The sequence below is a fragment of the Carettochelys insculpta genome, chromosome 10, assembly GCF_033958435.1.
Source record: "Carettochelys insculpta isolate YL-2023 chromosome 10, ASM3395843v1, whole genome shotgun sequence".
Taxonomy (NCBI): Eukaryota; Metazoa; Chordata; order Testudines; family Carettochelyidae; genus Carettochelys; species Carettochelys insculpta.
The window spans coordinates 52,390,339-52,415,117 of NC_134146.1; the positions used below are offsets into that span (position 1 = coordinate 52,390,339).

At 55.5% G+C, this 24,779-nt stretch overlaps 1 protein-coding gene across 1 annotated transcript; it reads left to right on the forward strand.

Annotated features, from left to right (window-relative positions):
- Positions 1 to 20,987: 20,987 nt before the first annotated feature.
- HES1 (hes family bHLH transcription factor 1) lies at positions 20,988 to 22,918 on the forward strand. The gene is made up of 4 exons (XM_075004075.1): positions 20,988 to 21,184; positions 21,265 to 21,360; positions 21,557 to 21,644; positions 22,107 to 22,918. Exons 1-4 carry the CDS (start codon positions 21,080 to 21,082, stop codon positions 22,616 to 22,618), a joined length of 801 nt encoding a protein of 266 aa, XP_074860176.1. The 5' UTR covers positions 20,988 to 21,079; the 3' UTR covers positions 22,619 to 22,918.
- The last annotated feature ends 1,861 nt before the right edge of the window (positions 22,919 to 24,779 follow it).

Below are 24,779 nucleotides of genomic sequence, written 5' to 3' on the forward strand. Positions count from 1 at the left end.
AGCGAGGGCCGGGGTTGGAGAAGGGCACACCAAGACTTTGAGCAGAATGAGCCATAAACAGGAGGCTGTGCTGAGCTCAGACCCCTGTGGGCTGGGACGCACTGCGGGTAGCTCGCTGCAGACACCCCTGAAACAGGAGTGACTCACAGGGAGGGTTTCTGCCCAGCCATTGACCCCTGCCAGCAGGCACTGTGGGTCCCAAGCCCCCACCGGGCACTGTTCCTGCATGGCTGGCAAACCACTGTTCTTTGGGAAGAGGTGCCTGGAGCAATGGACATGGCTGGGCAGAGTCATGGTTCCACGGTCACCTAGCACAGCAGGGCTCTGGGCTGCTGCTCATGGGCCACTTGTTCTTGAGGACTTTGGGGACTCATTCCCCAGAGGTTTCTTGGTCCTGGGAGACTCAGAAAGACTAGGTCCCCATTGTACTGAGCATTTCCAGCAGATCTAGAGCAGTGATTGTTCCCCTCTATTCGGCACTGGTGAGGCCACATCTGGAGTTCTGCGTCCAGTTCTGGGACCCCAGTACAGAAAAGATGTGGACGCATTAGAGAGGGTCCAGCAGAGGGCAACCAGAATGATGAAGGGGCTGGAGCACATGGCCTGCGAGGAGAGGCTGAGGCATCTGGGCTTGTTTAGTCTGCAGAAGAGAAGACTGAGAGGCAATGTGATAGCAGCCTTCAACTTCCTGAAGGGGGGTTCTAAAGAGGATGGAGAGGGGCTGTTCTCAGTGGTAACAGATGGCAGAACAAGGAGCGATGGTCTCAAGTTACAGAGCAGGAGGTCCAGGTTGGATATTAGGAAAAACTGCTTCGCATCAGGAGGGTGGTGAAGCACTGGGATGCGTTGCTAGTGAGGTGGTGGATTCTCCATCCCTAGAGGTGTTTAAGTCCCCACTTGGCAAAGTCCTGGCTGGGATGACCTAGTTGGGGTTGATCCTGCTTTGGGCAGGGGGGCTGGACTCGATGCCCTCCTGAGGTCCCGTCCAGGCCCATGAGTCTGTGATTCTATGATAACAGCCCCGGCGCTAGCCCCGGGGGCCATGGGACGCAGGGCCTCCTGCACACCGCTCTGGTCATGGGAAATATTAGGTACTAGTCACTTTAGCCATTGTTACTTGGGTCCTGAGCTGACATTTGGTTTTGGACAATACAGTGACAATGGCCAGGCTTCACTGACATCATTGCTCTGGGCTGGGTCTGGGGAGGAGGGATTCAGCACGCAGCTGCCCCGGGCAGAGGGCTCTTCCCCTTCCCTCTCTCACTGCAGCTCCAGCAGGCTCAGCCAGGGGAGAGGTGCATGGCCCTCGCCTGGGGCAGGTCCAGAGTCTGTCCCCAGCACGCCCCAGCCAGTGAGGAACGCAGCTAACTGTGCACCGTCCCCTCGCTCCCTGGCCAAGGGAAAGAGCCGCAATATTCCCATAGGATCAGGGAGGGCTTTTCCCCCCATCCACACCATCCTCCGTCAGGGCTGGGGCAGTCGCTTGGTCACCACGATATGTTTTCCACGGAGTATCAAACCAAACACATTTGCAGCCAGAGCCCCTCTACAGTTCCACTAACAAACTCCAGAGCACCGCCGTTCTCTGTCAGGGATCCTGCAACGGATTGCAGACTCTGGGCCCAACCTAGAGCTGTTTCTCCCCTTCCTCAGAGGCTGGTCACCAGTATCAGGCAAAAATGAACCAGCAGCCCCGAATTCCCTTCAGCAAAGCGTTGGGGATGAAAAACCAGCTGGTCGGTTGTCTGCTCCAGAGAGAGGGAAGCAAGAAAGCGGCTGCTCCCTTTTAAAGTGTTCTCTGTCCTGGGTGACATTCGTGGTGTGGAGAAAGGACTTGCACCCTCCTTTTCTCTCCCGTGTGCAGTCAGCTCACCCCAGCCTGCCTTACGCAGCCGTCCCTGCTGAGTGTGAGAGGCACAGTGACAGCGCCTGGGGAGACGGTTTGAAAAGATGCTGCAAGTAATGGTGGTGATGAAAGTGGTGCTGGCAGGCGCTGCAAGCTGATACCATGAGAACGGCTGCAGGTCTGAGGTCATTCTCCGCACCACTGGGCTGAGCTTAGCCTATACTTGTGTGCTGCTGTTTGTTACTCAATAGCCCGACGAGGGTGAACATGCACCTTTTGGCCCTGGCACTGCGAGGGGCTCAGCAGTGATTAATGAGCCAGGCCTCATTCAAGTGCCAGCCTCTGGTAACAACAGCGATGGACCCTGGGCAGCCCTGGTACCTACTGAAATCAATGGAAACTGTTGCTCTTCAAATGCCATGGTGAATTTGGGCCCAGGTGACTTGAGGTCAGGCAGCACTGGGATGGGAGCCAGGCTCAGGCTGAGCGAGCTGATCCCCTTCTGAGCTACACCAGGCTTCCACCAGGAGAATGGAGGAGAAGTGTGCTGAGCCAGCCAGCTGCCAAGGGCGCAGTTATCAACACTCACTTGCAGTTTACACATGTCCCAGGGATGGGACTGCCTCTCCCAAGCCACAGGCTAAGCGTGTGCATCCTTCCTTCCTATGCAGGGTAAATCTCTGCTGCCCCAGCCAGCATAACTGTGTAAACTCATGCAGGTTCCAGGGCAGGTTTATAAGATTACATTTACTGTGGGTAAATTGGCATCTTACATTGTGTACACAGATTATGTAAACTGATTCAAAAGCTCCATTTGCATAATGCTTGTTGGAGGAGTGTGATCTCTTAGGCCAGGAGACTAAGCATCAGGACTCCTGTGGTCTCTTCCTAGCTCTGGCGAGGATGCACTTTGAGCTCAGGCAAGTCCCTTCGGGAGCTCAGTTTTTCCATCTGTAAATTGGATGCAAATTTAATCCTTTTCCAGTTACAAGGGCTGTTGTCTGTCACGCAACAATACAATATTGCAGTCAGCCTAGAGTGAGGGATGCAGCCACACCAGCTCCTTGGCTACTTCTCACCTGCACAGTGGCACCTATCAGCCCTGACACAGGGAAGAATCTAACTCCTTGCCCACGGGAAAGTGACAATAATGGTAGCACCATCAGAGCATGCCTCCAATCAACTTCACCATTCACCCAAAGAGCTGGCTGGGCAGTTGGCCGCTGTGCTGAGCCCTACAGAACGAGTGACATATAAGCACGCTGGCTGTTGTGACATGGATCTCCACGCACCAAGAACTGGACTGACCTAGAGGCTACACTGTATGCCCCAGTCCTAAGACTGGAGCCCCCCAGTACTGCTTGGACCCTCGGAGAGAACAGTGCTGTGTGGTGCCCCCTGATGTCAGTGACAGCAGGGCCTGGGGTGGTGGGGGGCCTCCAGATTTAAGATGTGAGAAGGTCAAAAGTTTCTCAAGCTGCTATGCAGAAGCTGAGCCAACCCCCAATCCCATTTATTTTCCATAAGCAAATACTTGTGTTTCATAAATTCCTCTGAGTGCCTCACCCTTCTCCAGTGCAAACCCACACAGGCCACATCAAACGCCACAGGCCAGCCAGAATTAATCATTACTTTGGAGTATTTGATAATCTTTTGCCAGCATTATTTCCCCTTCTGAATTAAGAGTTTAAACTTCAATCTTCACCTGTGTGGAAAATTCAATTAATCTTTTTGTCTTTTCAGCCTGTTTGCATAGGGGCTGTGGGGACCGGCCTTTCCCCCTCTGCTTTCCCCAAATCTCTTATGCTCCTTTTGAGAGGTGGGGTCAAAGCAGCACTCTGAACCCCTGCTCCTAGACTTAAGCTAGGACCAAAGTCAGATCCAGAACTGACCTTCACAGCAAACCCCAACTCGCTACAAGTGCACAGTCAGAACACCCTGACCTGCAGCTGGAGCTGCCTGAACAACAGGTGTGAATCCCAGCATTGGCTCACCTCCACACGTTCCTACTGGAACCCTCCAAGCTGTTGTGGAGTTGACTAGGAAGTCTACTGAGTTGTGTGTCCCACACCCAGCAGGACATCATACAAGCAGGGGTTCCAGAGCCTTGAACATCCTGCAACAATGGCTCTGTGGATCCCAACAAGCCATCCTTCTGCTCCCAGGAAAGCGCAGAAATGCTAGAGGCAGATCTAGGGCATTGTATGGGGCGAGACAGTCACCAAGTGCACATTACTGGTGAATCCTTTGGGAACAAAGTATAACAAGAGGTCAAGCACCCATCTCTGCTGCAGGCAGGTGGCCCCTAGCCCGTCAGGCAGCAGGCAGCCTTTTAATGCCAGCCACCTCCTGTGCTTCAGCTGCCTTTCTTTCCTTCACCTCGCAGGCCCGGGCATTGGAGACACAGTGCATTTCATTCCCAGCTCTTTGTGAGGAACATTTCCTAGAGTTCTGCACACCAAATCCTAACCACTCACCTCAGCTACTCTGGGCTGCTCAGAGCCAATCATTTCATAAGTGTTGTGGTTTTGTTTTCTGTTCGCGAACCAGGCACCAACGGCCTCACCTTTTTACAATGGCTTCGTTGTTCTCAGTGGTTTGAGCATTTTATGCCAGCTTATTGCAGCCTCCAAGTTGTTTACACACAATTTTCCCTTGACCCTGCTAACTGGAGGGTGTGATAGGTCAGCTGCTGCACGTGGGGTGTGCGCTTCTCCCTGACATGCTGGGTGGGACTCAGAAACAGAGACAGGGAGATAATCGATCTACCAGGCTTCAGCCAGGACCACAGGAGGTACAGGAGCAGGAAACAGCTGAAACGATCTGAGCGGTCCTGAGCCTCGCTGAGCAATGAGCTTTTCGCATCTCACAGCCATTCTTCCCAGTGCTCATGGCCAGTGCATAAAACAGGAGGTGCATGCTTTCAGTGCAGCCTGACATCCTTAGCCTGGCAGGGTGAGGCAGGAAGGCTAGCTCCGTGGCTTGAGCATTGGCCTGCTAAACCCAGGGTGGTGAGCTCAGCCCTCAAGGGGGCCATTCAGGGATCTGGGACAAATCGATTTTTAAAAAAAAAAACCTGTCAGGGCTGCCAATAGGTCCTGCTGTGAGTGCAGGGACTGGACTTGCTGACCTCTGAAGGCCCCTGCCAGCTCTCTGATCTTAGATAGGCAGATCTTCACTATAAGCAAAGACATGGGGAGCTATCGTGGCAGGATTCCCCACCATTTTCAAGAGCCCTGCAAATCTGCAGATAGCCGCTTTCTCTCCAAGGAGAGCCGAGGGTTGTGCTTGTGCATTGGAGGAGGATACAAATGTTGTATCTGTGCAGGGTTCTACCCATGCTGTCCTGCATCATTTCCACAGGTATCGCACTAGCCTCTTTCTAAAACAAATCACCTTCTGAGAGCATGGATAGTGTCACATGTGAGCTATTTACTGCCCGTTTTTGTGCGGTAACATTCACAGATGCCAAAACCATTACTGAAGAGGTGCTTACAGACACCACGTGTATGGTGGGTGGACTTTTTCCCATTGATAATCTTCTTCTGGACCGCAACAAGCAGGGGCTGCCAGTAATTCTCGGTGACTGTTTCACAAGAGGCTGGAAAGCGTAACAAGTCAGATCTTTTGTGCTTTATTCTCCTTGGTGCCTACAGTAAAGTGCCAGACACAGAAGAAGCCTGGAGAGATGGTAGCAAAGCTACAAACATTGTGCCCCGCATGTGGCAGGGGTTAGTACCCAGTGGCAAACATTGCAGTACACCTCGGTGGAAATCATTTGCTAAATTCTCCTCTCACTTACAGCCATGCAATCCCATCCTACGCAGGAGCTGCACTGCAGTAAATGAAAGCGAGCTCTTCCCCACTGTGAAAAGTAGTGCTACAGCAATTCTACAGCAACAGACCACACTGCAGCCATAACATTACTGTGAGATGCGTGATGGGCCAGAGCCCCTGCTGGTGTAACTCTGCTGGACTTAGTTGCTCCTCTTTCTCATCTACCTGACTATCCCTTTGTTGCTGCTGGGTGCTCTCTGCAGCGTGTTCGAAGGCAGGGGAATGGTATGGCTGAGCTGGCTGCGTGCTGGTGCTAGAAGCTGGCTCAAGGCCTATGTGTACATTTAAATCTGATGTATGCACTTAAAGACACCTCAGACTTTGATTGCACCAGAATTGGTTGGGATCTCAGTATCTCCCTCATTCCCACGTACTTTCCCCTAGAAACGCTTTGTAGTTACATTATTGCTGGTTGGAGGTTTGGCTTTAACAGCCACCAATAAAGATACGAACTTATGGAAGGGCAGGAGTGAGCCAAGATTAGTCCAGCAGGAACAATTGAAGAACAGGTGCCTCCTACACTGGCACTGTGCAGTGCTGCAGACAGCAGTGGCCTGAAGTGATTCCGAGTGGGTGAAAGTCGCCTACAGCGGCGGAGGCCAATGCAAGGGTCTCCGGAGCCTGCAGCCTGGAATGGAAGTTGTGCAGCAGGCATGCTGGTTCACCAGGGAGCAGGAAGACCTGCTCACCCCAAAGTGCTGAACAATGACAAGTGTGGGTCCCAGGGCTCCCAGCACCATGCACAACTGACAGCAAGGGGCTTCGGGAGCTGAAACAGCCCCAGCTTGAGAGCTGCCAGCCCCAGGCGGAGATGTGAATTTCAGTTCCCGTACTGCTTTGTACACCTGCCAGACTACAATGCGTTTCAGCCCTACGAGAGGATGTGCCAGCACCAAGGGGGTGCTGGGGGCTGGCTCCGCTGGAGTTAATGGGAGCTTTGGTGCTTACTTTGGTGGGGCCAAGATTTCAATAAAGGAGTTTAACATTGGCTTCCCCTCTTAAAAAGAGTTTGCACTAACCTATTATTTACCTGTCATGCATTATGAGCCCACTGACCGGCTTGGAAGGAATCAGTTACGATGTCGTATCAGCTGGAAGGTTCTCACTGACCTACTCGTCGGGTCATTTGGGTTCAGGGGAGTTCTTGCATTTATGCTCCAGTTCTGTAACTGACAGATGTGTCTTCTGCAGAACAATCATCCTGGGCCCACTCCTGCACCCAAAGAAGGCAGTGAGCCTTTTGCCACTGACTGACTTCAAAGGCAGCTAGACTGGGTCTGGGAAATCTTATTTCAGGTGGTTTTCAATTGCTTTGGATAAGTACAGAAATGTGTAAATTCTGATACAACTTCTCAGCTCTCTTACCACAAAACAAAATCTACTGCCTGAAAACTCCCAAGCTATTGGAATCTATACCAAGTAAATGGCAAATATGTAAATGTATTGGATCATTATAGTGAATAGTTAAAACACGAATCAAATAAGGGCAAAAAAATCCAAGGCCCCTCTTTCATAAAATGTAGGTTGTTTGAGAATTTTGTATGTCAGGAGTCATTTAAATGTAACTATTTATGACACTTCATAGTACCTGCTGCATGTACCCAGCTATTCTGCAGCATTAAATGAGCTCTCGTATGTAAGCTGATACCACTGAACTCTAATATTTACCTCTTTGTAGTGAAGAGATAGCACCCTGCGACCAGGACTGTTGTGAGAAATACTCTAGTAAGCAACTGAACAAATAGTAAAGTTGTGTGTGTGTGTGTGTGTGTGTGCACGCGCACACACGTCTGCGCAATTACTAAAGAATGCCAATTATATTTGTCAATAACGTGACTTAAATCTGGTGCAACTCAATCAACCCAAAATGGGTTGCGAATTAAAGCAGTGCTGAATTTTGCTTGTATGTTAAATAAAAAGAATATCCCTATTGTCTGCTGCATTATTAATAATTATCTGTATAGAACCAACAGTGTGCTTTGATGGCCTGCAAATGTGTATGAAGACAGGAGCCCTGCCCCAGGAAATGTACCATCTCTAGACCTATTCAGTCTTTATGAACTAATTATGGCATAGCAGGCAAAGTTCTCACTATATTGCCATCTTGGGCTATTAAATTAAAAATACATATCTGATTCTGGGAAACCTCTGGTTAGACTAAAACCTATAAGTAAACATTACTGAGTTAAGCTAACTGTTTCACTAAATGGTCCAGAAAACTGAAGATGCTATCAAGGTAAAATGCCAAGCATAAATTACTTGTATAATGTATTCACCAAAATAGATATGCTCACCACTTCATGAGAATAAGGTCAACATCTTGGTATTGGAAGGTTATTTTCTATACCACTCTGATGCTGTACCAGAAATCCCTTGTTGTCATGTGTAAGGCACAGAAGTTGTCTTTTCTCAACTACAGTACAATAAATTACAAGCATTAAACTAACTAACATAAACTCATATGAAGCATAATGACGAGGCTGTTACTAACCATGATCACAGCTTCACCAAGCGCCTCAATTGGTCAAAATAATCTCTAGTGGAGAAACACAGCTCTCCTCTCCAAGAAGTGGCACTTGAATGCTTGGTGTGCCCATCTTTGAGAGCTGCCATAAGCACCTTTTCTGCTCCCTTCCTACTCCACCATCAGAACCTACCCAAGTGCCAGCCAGGCTGATGAGTAGCTGTGTCACCTCTGCCCGCTAACCTGGGGTGGCCTTTGTCATGGCTTGCTTCTCACAAACAGCCTCCCAGTGTGAGAGCCACTCCCAGCTACAGCTGTATATGCACCAGCCAGCCAGACCTTAGCCCATGCCAGCCTTAAAGTCTACCATTGAGTCACCCCAATACACTCCCAGTCCCAGCATGTCCCCCCAGAAAAGATGTCCTGTATTGCCCAGACCTGTCCTGGACAACATAAATGGATCGTCTGTTACTCCGGAATAACATGCACACAACTTACCACCCCAAACGGAGTCACCCAAACACTTCAGACTGAACACACAGCATTAGATAAAAGAGTACGACACGTTGATTCACTACGAAGAGAGTTTTACGTGGGTACAAGTAATGAGGCATAACAGTCAAATGATTACAAGCACAGTAAAAATGAAACCCAGCTGGTGCCTAACAACAAACAACAGTAGATGGAGAGCAAAGCTTTCTCAGTATGAGGTTTCAGCACTTTTATTGGCCAAGCTCTTCAGGTCTGCACCTCTCCCCCAGTGCCCAAAGAATTCTTCTTTTGTCACCTCAGGTGCAGCAAACACAATTGGCAGGGAAACAGAGTGCAAGTCAGCAGTGCCTTGGGGGGTTTGCCCCTCGTTTTTATAGTTTTTTTCCCTCTCTTGAAAAACAGAGTCTATTCCCTACTGGGTTTGTCTTTTTACCTTTTAGAGCTTTATCTTCCCTTCCTGCTTGATGACACTGTTTAGTGCCTAAATGCAAATTTAGCAGAGCACCCATTCCTTGCTTTAGGTGAAACATATTTGTCAGCTTTCCTTGGAGCAAGCCTGTGGGGTGGAGTGTGTATTAACACCACTCTACAGGGGAACATGTAACTTCACAAGCGGTGTTGCCACATCTGTTTTCATCAGGATGACACTGACCATCAAATTATGATTTTTTTCAAATAATACCTAAGAAGGTATACTTTGTACAAAGATTATTACAATAGCAAATGCAAGGCTGTGGTCCTTCACAGCCATGATTTACAAACCTTTGCCGTTTCCTTATATTGCCATGGTGTAATTCCTGTATACGGTCCTGTCAGATGCTGATGGGGGTCCTGTCAGTAGATCCTCGGACAATCACCACATCTGGGACAGAAATATGGCAGAAGCCCAGAAGCACAGTGCATAATATTTGAGGTGTCTTGTCATGTTTTTATACGGGAAACGTTGGAAGTGCACTTTTCTGTGAACTCTTTCCCTGAATTGCAGTGCCTGGATGCTCTCCTCAGAGCTCAAGAAAGCACACAGCCCAACACATGATTGAAAGAGAAGAAAAGGCGAGAAACCACAAGTTTCAAACTGATTACCCTAAAACTAGGCACCTGAATAAAGTGGCCTCTAAGCCCCCAGAGTGCCCATTGACAGCAACTTGAGTGGCAAGATCTCAGCATATTTGAGACCAATGCTCAATCAAGGCATAAACCAGCTAAGCTACAGTTTGGGCCTCACAACGTGAGGGGCCTCTAAAAAAGAAAAAACTGACTCCACTCCAAAGTGCATCATAATCAGGTGATAAATAAAGGAGATATGGGACAAAGAAGGTTTTCTCTAAATATAAACATTTTCATTCCAATATATACACATTTGGCTACACAAATATCTTTACTTGGCCCTTACCCTTCACTAATTGTTTGTTACTGACAGACGGGAAGCCAGGGCTGAGAAAAAAATGACAACTGCACTTACACAATGAGTATTTCTGTGAATAAATCTGCTATCAGTCTCCAAAAGTAGCGTTTTCTTGGCCAGCTGCTACTTATCACATTCAGATTGGGCCTCCACAACTTATTTGAATACATAGTCTCACTATCAGTGAAATTGGGGAGCACGTGAGGTCAGAGACGGTAGTGAAGTGATCCTGCCAAGCTAATACTAGAATGGGTGTCATCCTAGGAGTGGCGCCAGGATTAGCAACTCCCATGGCTGGTCAGAGCCAGAAAACCACCATCTTTTATTTTCTTTATGGTCCAACACAGTCATTCATACACTTCCTTCTCTCCTATTTTTCTTCATCTCCTTAAGTGTTGGTGTGTCCTGTCTCCTTGGTATGTGCACAACCTGGGATTCGCATTACCCGCGCGTCCCATGATTGACTTACGGACTTGGGTTGAGTGACTCTTGAGGTGGACACATTTGAGTTGGGATCTCTCCGTCAGGTTTGGAAACCTTTGCTGTATTTTTATAGCGTGGCAAAAGAAAAATCCCAATTATTTGATTTATAGCAAAAATTAAATTGGAATAAAAGCTTCTAAATATATTTTCTATAGCCTGGAGAAGTTTTGTATTTCCCCAACAAAATTAATCAAAGATTTTTTTCATTCATTCATGTGAAAAGGAGGATAATTTTCCTTATTCATGGGGTAAAAAAAATGACATATCCTCGCTTGCTTCCCAGTGGCCTGTCTGTGAAACAGAGCATCCTTTTTATGGTATAGAGCCTCTTGCACATGACCTAGACTAGGGCCTCAAAAAGTCAGAATCTGGCCCTGTTTGAGGCTCAGGCTTCTGATCCAATAGCTAAATGTGGCTGAAGGTGGCATGTCCTTTGGAATCGGAGCGTGACACGATGGGCCCTGCGACTCTCTGCAGCCCAGAGGAGGCAGCCACTCGCGTTACAAAACACGAGAACAACACGAACTCCTGTGGCACTTTATAGACTAACAGATATTTTGCAGCACAAGCTTTTGTGGGCAAAGATGCATCTGATGAAGGGGGTCTTTGCCCATGAAACCTTACGCTGCAAAATATCTGTTAGTCTATAAGGTGCCACAGGACTTCGTGTTCTCGAAGATCCAGACTAGCACAGCCACCTCTCTGATACTTGTTACAAAACATGGGTGTCTTAGCTGTCAACAACTGAGGTAGTCACAGACCATCTCTTGGCCAAAATGGGGGTTGGGGTGAGGTCACTGAAAGGTCGGAAAAGCCCACGTGAAGAGCTAAAGTATTATCTATTTTATTAAAATACGTAACTACCCGGTGCTGGCCCACTGTTCAGCCTGGGGAGGGACAGCTGGAAATGACTTCCTGCTTCTTTCACACAGGCCTCTGGGGAGCATTGGAAATAATGTGCCAGGAATTCCTCTCCTTGTTGGCTCACCTGGTTTCCAAGGCAGGCCCATTTATTGCTGCCTGAGCTCTATCCTCCTCCCTCGGCTGCTCAGGGGCTGCGTGGACAGTGATGAGCCAGTGCCCTCAGCCCAGTGTCTGCTGCCATCGCCACACGCACAACCCTCATTTGACACCTTGCCCATGTGGCCTCGGAACACATGGGTGTGGGAACAAGATCCCCTCTGACCACAGATTTGCTTCTCACCCGGCAGGCGCTAGTGGTGCCTCTGTGCGTGGGCGAGTTTGTCTCTATGTCACTAGATAGATGAGGTGCAGGGGGCAGCTGATCCTTGTCCTTGGAGCCACTTCTGCTGGTGACGGAGAGCCGTTTTCACGCTTACACCGATCTGCGGAGCCCTGCGTCCGCCCAGACGCTCCCCTCTTTCACTGGGAGAAGTCAGTCTGATAAAAGCCGACCCTGCCCACCTTGTCCCTCTAATATCCGGGACTCGCACAGCTACAGCAGCACCCCAGGGAGTCCCACTTAAAGTAACGAGGGCTCGAGGCACTGCGTCATTACCCTCCCTGCAGGGGAGTGCCAGCCGCATAGAAGCAGTCATCAGCACAGCCAGCTCACAGGGAGCACTGGCCGGGGCCTTGACACTTCTTCCATTTCCTCTGCAGTGTGCGGGGATGGCTCACCCACCGGCCTCATCGCCGCTCACCTCCCCAAACCAGCCTTGCCACTGGCAGCACCCTGGCTGCTCCTGGGGCACACTACAGATTAATCTCCCAAGGGCTCAATCGAGGGGCAAGGGGAGAAAATGTTATGCAGGAGGGCCTCCTCTTGCCTTCCAGTCTAGGAAGCTATGAAATTGGAGCCAGAGTGGGCATCTGCCCATGAAATTTGTCCAACATTCAGCAAGCTGCAACAAGCGGGTGTGAAAAAGCAAAGCAGGGTGAGCAGACAAGGACAGCAATGCTAAGCGGATGGCTCTGCATGCAGGGCCAGAGGTTACTGTGGCCCAGACATTCCAGGTGGTATGAGGTTTTCTTCGCTTCTAATGAGTACAATCAGCTTTCCTGGCTGGACACCCATCCCCTGCCCTTGGAGGGAGGGAGGGAAGGAAGGAAGGAAAATGACAAAATTTCCTTCTTGCCCGGCACAGAGCAGAGCAGAGACTTTCTGACACTGGAGGAACTACTATGTGGATTGGCAAGAGCAGCTCTGCAGAGGCCCATTGGGTTTGAACAGTTTAAACCCGAGGCTGAAAGTCAAGTTTGAAAAAGAGACATAAAAGGTGCATTTGACATAACCAGATCCCCAGAGGGGGCCCCTACGTCTCCAAAACCTACTGCTGGTTTGGGGGCGTGGCCCCTCAGGCACTTTCACAGCTAGCAGCCAAAAGCCACAAGCCCCATGGTCCTCCCCTTAGCCTCCCCTAGCAGTGTCACTGAATCAGCCCTTTGCAAACAAACACACAGCCTGAGAACACAGGCCAGGGCTCACGCTTCCTAAGCCCAGTTCTCTGCTCTCATGGGCAAACCCTGTTCTCACCATTGAGCAGCTTCACCAGCAAACTAGTTAGGCTGTTGCACCCACAGCTTTCTGGGGGGACTGAGCTCTGCCCTGCACCTTCCAGCTCCCAGGCCTTGTTCCTGTCAGAAAGGGAACTATTTGAGCTATGCCCCAGAGTGCAACAGCCAGTCATTGCCTCTCGTATTCCCAGACCCGACTTCAGCCTCAGGCCAGAGCAGCAGAAGCCTACACTGAAGCACTCATTGCAGAAGATTGGATAATCGCATGGGCATTAATAACAGTCGTAGCCATCCCAGTGAAAGCGGAGGCCACACTGGGTCAGAGCAAGGATCCAGGCAGCCCAGTGTACGGTCTTCTGGCAGTGGCTGGTGCCAGGTGCCCCAGAGGGAATGAGCAGAACAGGGCAATTGTAAAGTGATCCATCATCTGTCATCCAGTCCCAGCTTCTGGGGGTCAGAGATTTCAGGCAGGCATGGGGATCCTCTTCGGATCAGGGGCCACTGACTGACCCACAGGAACACAGTCAGGGGCCACACGCAAGTGAGACACAAAGAAACCAAAACTAAACTCCACCCTTGCTGCCGTGGCCCCCGCTGGAGACACCTCGCTTCTCTGGGGCTCCAACCCCTGGCTGGGGGATGAAGGAGGATTTCCCCAAGCCAGAGTAACTCTGCAGGGAGATCAGGACTACTAGACTTTGTGAGGGTCCCAAACTCTGGTGTGAGTCCAAAAATGAGGGATTCAGTGTGTGGGAGGGGGCTGTGGGACCAGAATGAGGCTGGGGGTGCAGGATTTAGCAGGGAGGTTGGGTGCAGGAGTGGACCAGGGGTAGGGGGTGAGCCAGAGAGTGGATGCAGGAGCAGGCTGGGGGTCTGGGTGAGAGTTAGGGTGCAGGAGCAGGCTGGGGGTGTGGGTGGAAGGTAGGGTGCAGGAGCAGGCTGGGGGTCTGGGTGGGAGGTAGGGTGCAGCAGCAGGCTGGGGATCTAGGTGGGAGGTAGGGTGCAGGAGCAGGCTGGGGATCTAGGAGGGAGGTAGGGTGCAGGAGCAGGCTGGGGATCTAGGAGGGAGGTAGGATGCAGGAGCAGGCTGGGGATCTAGGTGGGAGGTAGGGTGCAGGAGCAGGCTGGGGGTCTGGGTGGGAGGTAGGGTGCAGGAGCAGGCTGGGGATCTAGGAGGGAGGTAGGGTGCAGGAGCAGGCTGGGGGTCTGGGTGGGAGGTAGGGTGCAGGAGCAGGCTGGGGGTCTGGGTGGGAGGTAGGGTGCAGGAGCAGGCTGGGGATCTAGGTGGGAGGTAGGATGCAGGAGCAGGCTGGGGATCTAGGTGGGAGGTAGGATGCAGGAGCAGGCTGGGGGTCTGGGTGGGAGGTAGGGTGCAGGAGCAGGCTGGGGGTCTGGGTGGGAGGTAGGGTGCAGGGGCAGGCTGGGGATCTAGGTGGGAGGTAGGGTGCAGGAGCAGGCTGGGGTTCTGGGTGGGAGGTAGGGTGCAGGGGCAGGCTGGGGGTCTGGGTGGGAGGTAGGGTGCAGGAGCAGGCTGGGGATCTAGGTGGGAGGTAGGATGCAGGAGCAGGCTGGGGATCTAGGTGGGAGGTAGGATGCAGGAGCAGGCTGGGGGTCTGGGTGGGAGGTAGGGTGCAGGAGCAGGCTGGGGGTCTGGGTGGGAGGTAGGGTGCAGGGGCAGGCTGGGGATCTAGGTGGGAGGTAGGGTGCAGGAGCAGGCTGGGGTTCTGGGTGGGAGGTAGGGTGCAGGGGCAGGCTGGGGATCTAGGTGGGAGGTAGGGTGCAGGAGCAGGCTGGGGGGTCTGGGTGGGAGGTAGGGTGCAGGAGCAGGCTGCGGGGTCTGGGTGGGAGGTAGGGTGCAGGAGCAGGCTGGGGGTGCAGGGTCTGGGCAATGGATAAGGCCCTTACCCATGCAGCTCCCTGGGGGAGCACGTGGCTCCATGCTACCCACACTTCTCCCAGGCACTGCCCCCCTGCTCCTACTGGCCATGATTTTGGCCAATGGGAGCAGCAGAGGAAAAGCCTCCAGTCCAGTGGTTCCCTGTTGCAGTTCCCCCAACTGGGGGAAGAAGGGGAACAGCAGTGCACACAGCCAATCTCCCACCCTCCAACGGGGGAGGGGAGTCATGGGGCTGGAGCACCAGTACAGGTTCCCCATTGTTGAAGGGGCAGCAACCCACCAGGGTGCCCAGAGCCACAGTCTGAAAGCAGAGCGGTGGAGAGGGAATCCCCCATTGCAGAAAGGGTGTGGACGCATTGGAGAGGGTCCAGCAGAGGGCAACAAAAATGATGAGGGGGCTGGAGGAGATGACCCACAAGTAGCGGCTGAGGGATTGGGCTTATTTAGTCTACAGAAGAGAATAGTGAGTGGGGATTCGATAGCAGCTTCAACTTCCTGAAGGGGGCTCTAAAGAGGGTGAAGAGAGGCTGCTCTCATAGAATCCTAGGGCTGGAAGAGACCTCAGGAGGTCATCGACTCCAGCCCCCAGGCTCAGTGGTGACGGATAACAGAACAAGGAGCAATGGTCTCAGGTTACAGGGCAGGAGGGTGGTGAGGCACTGGAATGTGTTACAGAGAGAGGTGGTGGAATCTTCATCCCTAGACGTTTTTACGTCCCGGCTTGACAAAGTCCTGGCTGGGATAACTTAGTTGGGCTTGATCCTGCTTTGGGCAGGGGGTTGGAGTCAATGACCTCCTGAGGTCCCTTCCAGCCCTAGGACTCGATGACTCTGCTCTCACAGACCTATCACTGCCTTTACAATTGACTTATGAACTTTAGGTAGAAAACTTTTGACCATCGTCACCATGTGCTGTGTGACTGCTCAGTGCAGACACAGCATGTCAATCACGTGGGAAATGGCCATGCATGAACCATCCCTTCCCATACAGACCATCAAGCAGAGACAGCTGCGGGGTGGATCCCTGTGCACTAGGACAGAAGTACCGTCGCTTCAGCCACATACCCACCTGGAACTGTAGCTGCGTTCCATCATGACCTGGGCAGGGTTTCAGCCCGTGACCAAGAGGGGAAAGGCTGCGTTAGTTACCAGTTCCGTGCCTAAGCTGTTAAATGCCATTTGTCTTCTAGGTTCTGGTTAGATTCTGTAGGTCTCTTGTTTGGATCCCGAGAAATAAGAGTGCCCAGGGTGAAGCTTATTCTGTCCTCAGCTCCTTGCTCAAAGGGTCTACGCCCAGAGCCAGCAATCTCCCCTTCTCCCTCCACACTTCAGCAGGTGGCTTCCTGCGTTAGCCCACCTTTCCTCAGGAGGGTCAGCACCCCACAGCAGTGTAAGCAGCCGGGCGAACACAGCCTAAGTTAAGGTCTCCTGCAACTCCAGGATGTGCTGATTCCCTGAGTTCTGCCCCTCCTCAATTCACTCCTGGAGCAGTCGAGTTTGTCCTGAAACATGCAAATCACATGCTGCCTAACAAGAAGAGCATTTACTCAGTGAAACAGTATCCAGCCTCACTTATCTGTGGTCATAATTATTACACATCAGGCACTGCACAGTGCAAGATGGGTGAAGGCCTTGAGCCAAGTCATTTACACCAGTGCATACACCTCCCCAGACACAACTGGAAATGCAATGGAGTAAGTTATTCTTCATCCTTATGAAAAATAAAGTCCTATAAACATAAAACTGAGTTATATAGAAACTGCACTCTAAATATATAGAATAAAAAGTGTTTTTTCTACAGAATTTTCAAATAATCCTATAAAAGGAGAAATTTCCCCCCACTGTAGAGTTCTATAGCCTAATTAAATTCCACACTGAAGGGATCAATGGTTATTCAGTCATATGGGACATCTCCGTAAGGACTAGAAAGAAAAGAATTAGTTGCAGTTATTCCTCTGGTTCGGCCTCTTGATCTTTCCTTTATTAATCTGTCAAAGGGTAATGAAGTGAAGCTTATGTCAAATATTGCTCATCTAGAATTAAACTTAATACAGTGGTGGATTCTTATTTGTTTTTAAATGAAAAGCCTCTCACTGAAGCAAGGATCAAAATGAAAATCTAGGTTTGCACTTTTCTGTAGTTTAAAACATGACGCTTCCTTTTAGCTGTGCTGGCTATGTACACCAGTGTCTACACATGGATCACAGTTTTTGCACTGGTGACATCTGTAAACATGTCTCTTCTTTCCTGAACTTTATTTTTCTCACGCTCTCTGAAAAGACAAGATCAGGTGATACTTGTGGGATTGGCCCTGTACAGGTGCAGATCAGGTACTGGAGGAGCAGGAAAAACATTGCTGTGTGTACTTAAAAAAAATCCTTTGAATAGGCCAAGTGTAGCCCTTGGCAGGGTGACTCAGGCTTAGCTGGCAGACGATGGGAATCAGAGTGTGAGAAAGTCAGTCAAGCGGAGGGGGAAAAAAAGGCAAGTCCTTCAGCAACTTTTTTAAACTAACCCTCCAGTGTCCCAGCCAGATCTCGGTACTGCCAAGGGACAGAAGCCCAGTCAAAGATGAGGGAGAGAAGGAGTGTGTCTCTGCCTTTGCTTGTTTTATGACTGCAAAGTAAACATTCAAAGACCTATGCCTAGCAAGGCCACCAAAATGAGCAGGAGTTTGTGACAGAAAATGCAGGGTGGGGATTGGCCTTATTCACCACCGTCTGTCAGGAGAGCAAGTTCTCCCGCGTGCCACACCAAAGGGTCCATGTCTCCCTCTCAGCATTAACAGCCCCTCTCGCACCGACCAGGCAAGGCCCAGTTCTCCTCTGAGTTGCACCCGTGTAAATCCTCAACTCACTGGAGTAATGGCAAGTGAGAAGTCTGTGTGGCACTGATGTCCTGGTCTCAAATCACTTCACCCACCCTCTCTCTCTGTCTCTCACACACACACACACCCCTCTCTCTCTCTCTCTCTCTCTCTCTCACACACACACACACACACACACACACACACACACACACACACACACACACACACACACACACACACACACACACACAAGTGAAGCCCTCCTGGACTCGCCTGCTCAGAAACCTTTCCCCAGACAGGCCAGCATTCAGGTGACCTTTTTGCCACGGGTACCAAGGCCTCGGCCATTCCCCACTGGGGGCCAAGGGGTGCACACACGTGCGCCTGTCACTCCACATGACAGAAGCTGCATTGTTCTTTAACGACTGAAGCCCTGGCAGGGCCCAGCCTGCCTGCAGCCTGTGAAGAGGTTTCCCACAGACTGGCCTCAGGACAGACACTCGGAAGCTCAAACCTCATTTTCAACAGTGGAAACGGCTGGCTGCTCCCCTCCTCTGCACTCACTTCTCCCAGGGATGAGTATTGCAAGGCACAGAACGACACCCTCCTGTACCCTTGCAGGCCACCCCGACACCCAAATCACCTGAAAAGTGAGAATTTGTGGACAGTCCCTAGGCAGACGCCAGCAAACAGCCCAGTTTCCTGCTGCACAGGAGCTGGTCTGGGGGCCTGGCTTTGGTGTCAGAGCCCTGCCCCTCCCTCTGTCGGGACCACGATCCAGTTACCCGATTCTGTGCGGTGCTTGGCCCCCTCACAGGGCCCAACATGCTCAGCTTTTTAAAACGAGCCCCCTGGCATGAGGGGTTGGAGGCCCCAGTGTCCAAGACGCGCCCTCAGGGAGGTTTGGCAGACGCTGGCCCTGGAAGGGGTCTTGGGGGGCCGAACACCTTCTTTTGCGCCCTTCCCCCAGCACACAGGCCAGCCCCGTACGCCCTGCGTGGGGGGGAGGCTGCAGCACCCCCTGGCTGGAGGTGGGTTCCCTGATATAGCAGGTTTACAGTTTGGTCCAATGGCTCTCAATACCCCCTCCCCCGCCCCCACGCGCGCAGGCAACACAGGGCCCCGCGCGGCGCAGCAGGGGAACCGCCTCCCCGCAGAGCCCACGGAGCGCCCGGGCCAGCCAGGCCCACGCACGGGGGAGGAGACCTCCCTTGCTTCCAGCGGGGCCGGCTGTGGCTGCCTCCCGAGGCCGCGCCGGGAAAGCGCGGGGACCACACCAGGCCGGCCGCTCGCCACGTGTCCGCCCCGCGGCAGCAGCTGCCTCGGCGCCGCCCCGCGGCTCCTGCCAGCGGCCGCCCGCCGCGCCCCGGCTGCAGCAGGCCAGGCAAGCGGCCAGGCGGGGTGCGGCGGGGCCGGGGCTGCCCCTGGGCGCTCTACGGCAGCGCTGGTGCTCCGCTGCCGCCTTGTTCAGGGGAGGGCGCGGCGCGCAGAGGGCTCCCCGGACCCCAGCAGAGCCCAGCGAGCGCCCTGCCCTGCCCGGCCCGCTCGGGGGAGTTGAGGAGGGATTGGGCCGGCGCGGGACCCCACTCCCGCAGCCGCGGAGGGCGCACTGCCGGGACATCCAAGCAGGGAGCGCGGGGGCGCACGGAGCCGGGCGGGGAGAGCCGGGCGGGGGGAGCCGGGCAGGGGGCGCACGGAGCCGGGCGGGGGGAGCCGGGCAGGGGGCGCACGGAGCCGGGCGGGGAGAGCCGGGCAGGGGGCGCACGGAGCCGGGCTGGCCGCCCCCCGCCGGCCCGACGCGCTCGCCAAGAGGCCGGGCGGCGCGCAGGGGGAGTGGTTTTCCCAGGCTCGGCGGCGGCAGCTGCTCTCTGCCCCGGGAAGCCGCCCAGCGCCCCGCCAGCCGGCCGAGCTCCGCCGCGGCGGCAATAAAACATCCTGGCACGTGCTGCGGCGCCAGCCCGCGGCTCCTGTCCGCCCGCGGCTCCTTAAAGGGGCCGCTCCCCGCCCCTTCCCGGCCGCTGCGGGTCTGCCGCCCGCGCCAGTAGCGCTGGGAGTCTGGCCCTCCAGCTCCGGCCCCGAAGGAGGCGGCCCAGGGGCCGGGCCCGGCCGGGCGAGCGGAGGGACACGGCCAGTCGTGGGGCACAGACGCACGTCGAGCCCGGGACCAGCCGCGACCTGCGGGGGCCGGACCGGGGCTGCGTCCGGAGCCCCAAAGCGCAGCGGGGGGTCTGATCCTCCGGCTGCGTTCGCCGGGGGTGCGGAGCATTGCCCGAGCCGCGCTGAGCCTGGGCAGCCCTGGCCTCCGCCCCGGCCGGGTGCGTCGGGTTCGCTCCGGGCCCGGCCCTGCTACCAGGCGCGTTCGGTGTCCGGGCAGAGCCCCTGGGGGGCCCCCGCCCCGCCCCGCCCCGCCCCCACACGCGCTTTGCACCTCCCCAGCGGCGCGCGCCTGGGCCCCGGGCAGCGCGGGCGCACCGCGGCAGCGCAGTATGTGCGGGAGAGGGAGACGCCGGCCCGGCCCGGCCAGCCGGGGAGCATCACCCCGTGCGCGGGGCAGCGAGGGCGGCCGGCCGTGCGCCAGGGCCTGGGAACCGGCCCCCGAGCCGGCGGAGGGGGACCCCCTCACCTGTCGCTTGTCTCCCGAGCTGGGGGGCGGCGGCTGCTCCGCCCCTTCCCGCGGTCTGGTCCCGGCGGCTCTTCCGCCGCCCGGGGCTGGCGCACGGCCAGGGCCCGTCCGGCGGCTCCATAAGGGCCTTGTCCCCCCGGCCCGGCCCTGCGCCCCCCGCGGGCAGCTCTGAGCGCGGCGCGGACCACGGCCCCGCCGGGGACACCCACTGCCGGTGGAGCCCGGCTCGCTAATTAACTCGCCTATGGATCTGGCCCCGGGCCGGAGGCAGCGCCCAGCGCCGCTCTGCCACCGCAGCGCGAGGGACGGGCCCCCGGGGAGCAGCCCCAGCCGGGCACGGAAAGGGTTAAACGCCTTTGATTGACACTGTAGCCTCCGGTGCCCCGGGCCCAGGCGTGTGCCATTGGCCGCCGGTCGCTGGGCCCGGCAGCCAATGGGTGGGCGCCGTCCACGAGCGGGGCCGCGTGTCCCTGGCTCCTATTGGCTGAAAGTTACTGTGGGAAAGAAAGTTTGGGAAGTTTCACACGAGCCGTTCGCGTGCAGCCCCGGCTATAAATAGCGGCGGCCAGGGACGCGGGGCACTCGGTCGCCGGCAGCCAGCGCCGCCGCGCCCGGACCGACCCGACCCGACCCGACCCGACCCGACCCGACGGCTGGGGCTGGGGCTGGGGCTGGGGCTGGGGCTGGGGCTGGGGCTGGAGCCCGTGCGCCGCGGGAGAGCCGGCCGCTGCCGGGCCCACAGGAAAATGCCCGCAGACGTGATGGAGAAAAACTCCTCGCCGGTGGCGGCCGCCCCGGCCGGCCTGCACGCCGCGCCCGACAAGCCGCGCACGGCCTCGGAGCACCGCAAGGTAACGCCGCCGGCGGGCGAGGCGGGCTGCCCCGGCTCCGGCCGCCCCGGCTCACCTGCTCCCGCCTCTTTGCTTTGCAGTCCTCGAAGCCCATCATGGAGAAGAGGCGGCGGGCGCGGATCAACGAGAGCCTGGGCCAGCTCAAGGCGCTCATCCTGGACGCGCTGAAGAAGGATGTGAGTGGGGGCGGGGGCAGCTCCGGTGCCCGGGGGGCGGGGGCGGGGGCAGCTCCGGTGCCCGGGCTGGCGGGGGCAGCTCCGGTGCCCCGGGGGGCGGGGGCGGGGGCAGCTCCGGTGCCCGGGCTGGCGGGGGAGCTCCGGTGCCCCGGGGGCAGGGGCCCTGGCCGCTGTCTCACGGCCCGTCTCTCCGCAGAGCTCGCGGCACTCCAAGCTGGAGAAGGCCGATATCCTGGAGATGACCGTTAAGCATCTCCGCAGCCTGCAGCGCGCCCAGATGACGGGTGAGTGCCGGGCTCGGCCAGGGGGAGGGGGGATGCAGGTCCGGTCCCTGTTTTGGGGGGAGGGAGGGTCCGGTCCCCGCTGTGGGGGGGATGCAGGTTGGGTCCGGCCCTGTCCCTGCTCCAGGGGGAGGGGGGATGCAGGTCCGGTCTGATCCCTGCTGTGTGAGTTGGAGGCAGGTTGCAGGTCCGGTCCCCGCTGCGCACGGCTGGCTTGGGCAGCTGGACAGAGCGCACCACTGGGAGCCTGGGCCTGTGCGGGAGCAGGGGTGTGTGCCTGGGGTGGGAGCGAAGCCCAGGCTAGCCCTGCGGAGAGGGTTCTGCCTGCGTATGGGGGGTGCAGGTTACAAGGTTGGGACGGGGTGGGGCAGGGCGAGCTGGGGGTAGGGAGGGGCCTGCCTGTGCCCGGGCAGGGGGCATGCCTTGCCCCGCGGGTACTGATCCACATACCTCCTTGCTTTGCAGCTGCTCTCAGCACAGACCCCACGGTGCTGGGCAAGTACCGGGCCGGCTTCAGCGAGTGCATGAATGAAGTGACCCGCTTCCTCTCCACCTGCGAGGGGGTGAATACGGAGGTGCGCACCCGACTCCTGGGGCACCTGGCAAGCTGCATGACCCAGATCAACGCCATGAACTACCCAGCACAGCCACCACCGCTGCCAGCAGCCGGGGCTCCACATGCCTCCTTCGGGCAGCCACTGGTGCAGATCCCTGCAGGCGCAGCACCACCCGGTGGTGGGGTGGTGCCACTCAGCGGCATGCCTTGCAAGCTGGGGAGTCCGGCGGGGGAGGCCACCAAGGTGTATGGCGGCTTCCAGCTGGTGCCAGCCTCGGACGGCCAGTTCGCCTTCCTCATCCCCAACACCTTTGCGCCTGGCGGAGCCATGGTCCCGCTGTATCCCGGCAGTGGGGCTGGCTCGGGGGGCCCTGCCGGGGGGCCCTCACTTACAGCGGACTCTGTGTGGCGGCCCTGGTGAGTCTGGCCATGTCTGAGCACCACAAGGGGCTCTGCAGGACTCTGGACTGTCCCGGTCAGAGTGGCCGGGCTGGGGGCGGACCAGCAGGAACCCCCGTGTGGCTGGCTGCGCGGGGGCCCCACGCCCCGGCGGTGTGGTTACCTGTTCATATTGGATTGTGCCTCTGTACTATAGCCCTCTGCTGGGCGGGCTGCTCGTGTTTTCCACGAGAGCTCCCTTGCGCCCCCTCCCCTTTTCTAATGTGACACCAAAGAGCCTGTCTCCATCTCTCACCATACAATAAACACCCGGCTTCCTCTACGGGAGCTATGTCTGACTCATGTCTGGGAAGCGCGCCTGCCTTCTGAGCCCAGGGGCTCCCCTGTAGCCCTCGCTGCGGCTACCTGCTCTCCCTGCTCCACAAGGACGGGCTCGCCAGTTCTGGGTGCAATCGGCCTGTGCAAGAGACCCCATTCTCCCGGCATTAGCGGCAGTTCCGTCCCTTTCCAGGGGTGGGTGTGCAGAGCTGTGCTGTTCTGCCACTCTGTGGTGGTGTGACACAGAGCTCTAGCCCAGAGTCCTGGGGCACTCAGGCTCTTCTGCTGATGTCGCAAGTAACAGTCAGAAGGGCAGGCACAGGTGCGACCTGCTGCTTCTGGGGCTCGCCCTGCGGCTGAAGGTCAGGTGGCGCTCGCCGCCGACCTGCACCCAGCTACAGAACGGGATCCTTCAGTGCGTTTTACTGTTACGGAAACACCCGCTCACGTCCATCCCCACAGGAGTGAGGTGAGGCCGCCTGGGGCTGGCAGAGCCCAGCAGGAGCCGGGAAAGCCAGAGCTGCATCAGCTAAGTTAAATGAGCTCCAGGCAGAGGTGAAAGCAAGGGGGTGCCCCCCCCCATGTGCAGCGCCAGCAAGAGCAGGCTGAGCTGTGGCAAAGCTCCCCAGGCAGCTATATAAAGAGCTGGCCCGGACACAGCTGCTAGATGGCAGTAGCTATAAGACATTTAAGTTAATTTTCCTCCGGGAGCCATGCTTTCCTTCAGGGAGAACTTAACCCTGCAGCGTCCTTGCCCCCAGCTCACTGACCAGGGTGAAGTTGGGTCACCGCACAGCATCTGTTTCTCATAAGGCTCCGTGCTGCTGAGCCCTACTGCAGAAAGCAGGGCAGGGGCCTGGGCAGGCTATCTCCCCTTATACATACCAGCAGCAAGCAACCCCTTTGAGTGGTCATGCCCCATTTCCTGGCGAGATGTGAGCCCCAGATAGCAGCAAATAGTAGGCTCAGATTTCATCTCCCCTAACTCCTTAACAAGTCCCAACTCAAAGCGGACAGCTTTCAACTGTGCCAGCATCTGCAGGGAATTCCTTCCAAATCCCACCACAAAGGCATGTTGGATTTTGTCTGGCTTGGCCAGGTGCTTGACTGCATTCAGGTGTTGGGGAAATGAAAGCCAGGAAGACTGCGAGACCAGACAGCTCATACCTGCTGTGGGTCCCCCAGCCCTCCCTTCCACACATGCACTCACCAGCCTCTGCGTCTCCCCCCCACAACCAAAGAATTCTTGGGAGCTGCTGCAGGGGAAGGGGGGCAGGGCATGGGTGGATCTCCACAAGGCTTCCTAACAAAGAGGCAGGCACTGCTCTTCTGTCTCCTTTCTAAGGACTAGCCAGACAAAGCCATTGGGCTCCTGCGCTGTTCTCAGCTGCTGGAAGCCAACATCCCACTAGCAGGAGATCGAAGTGCAGGTTGCCTTTCTGCCTAGGTGGGCAGGGGTGCTCTAGCAAAGCTCGAGGAAGCCCAGGGAGCTGGAAAGCTTGTCCCTTCCACCCACTGGAGTTAGTCCAATAACAGAGATTCCCTCCCCCACCTTGTCCCTCTACAATACTAATAACCTGGCTGGCTACACATTTTCCTGTGCTCAATTCATTGCAGCAGCCAAGTGCTGAAGTTGTACAATACAACCACAATGCTCCTCTCCTCTGGGATTTGGGCTGTTGCCCCGTTTTCTCAAGGGCTCTGTGGGAAATAATGGTGGTGTGCTGGAGAGAGAGGGCAGTCCCACATCCCACCCTTCCTGGGCACGAATCCGGGACACCTTCATTTACCACGTTTTTACCCCGCAGAGCTGCCTATGTATAGGGGTGTGACGGCCCGTCGTAGGCTTCAGCCCTTAACATTTT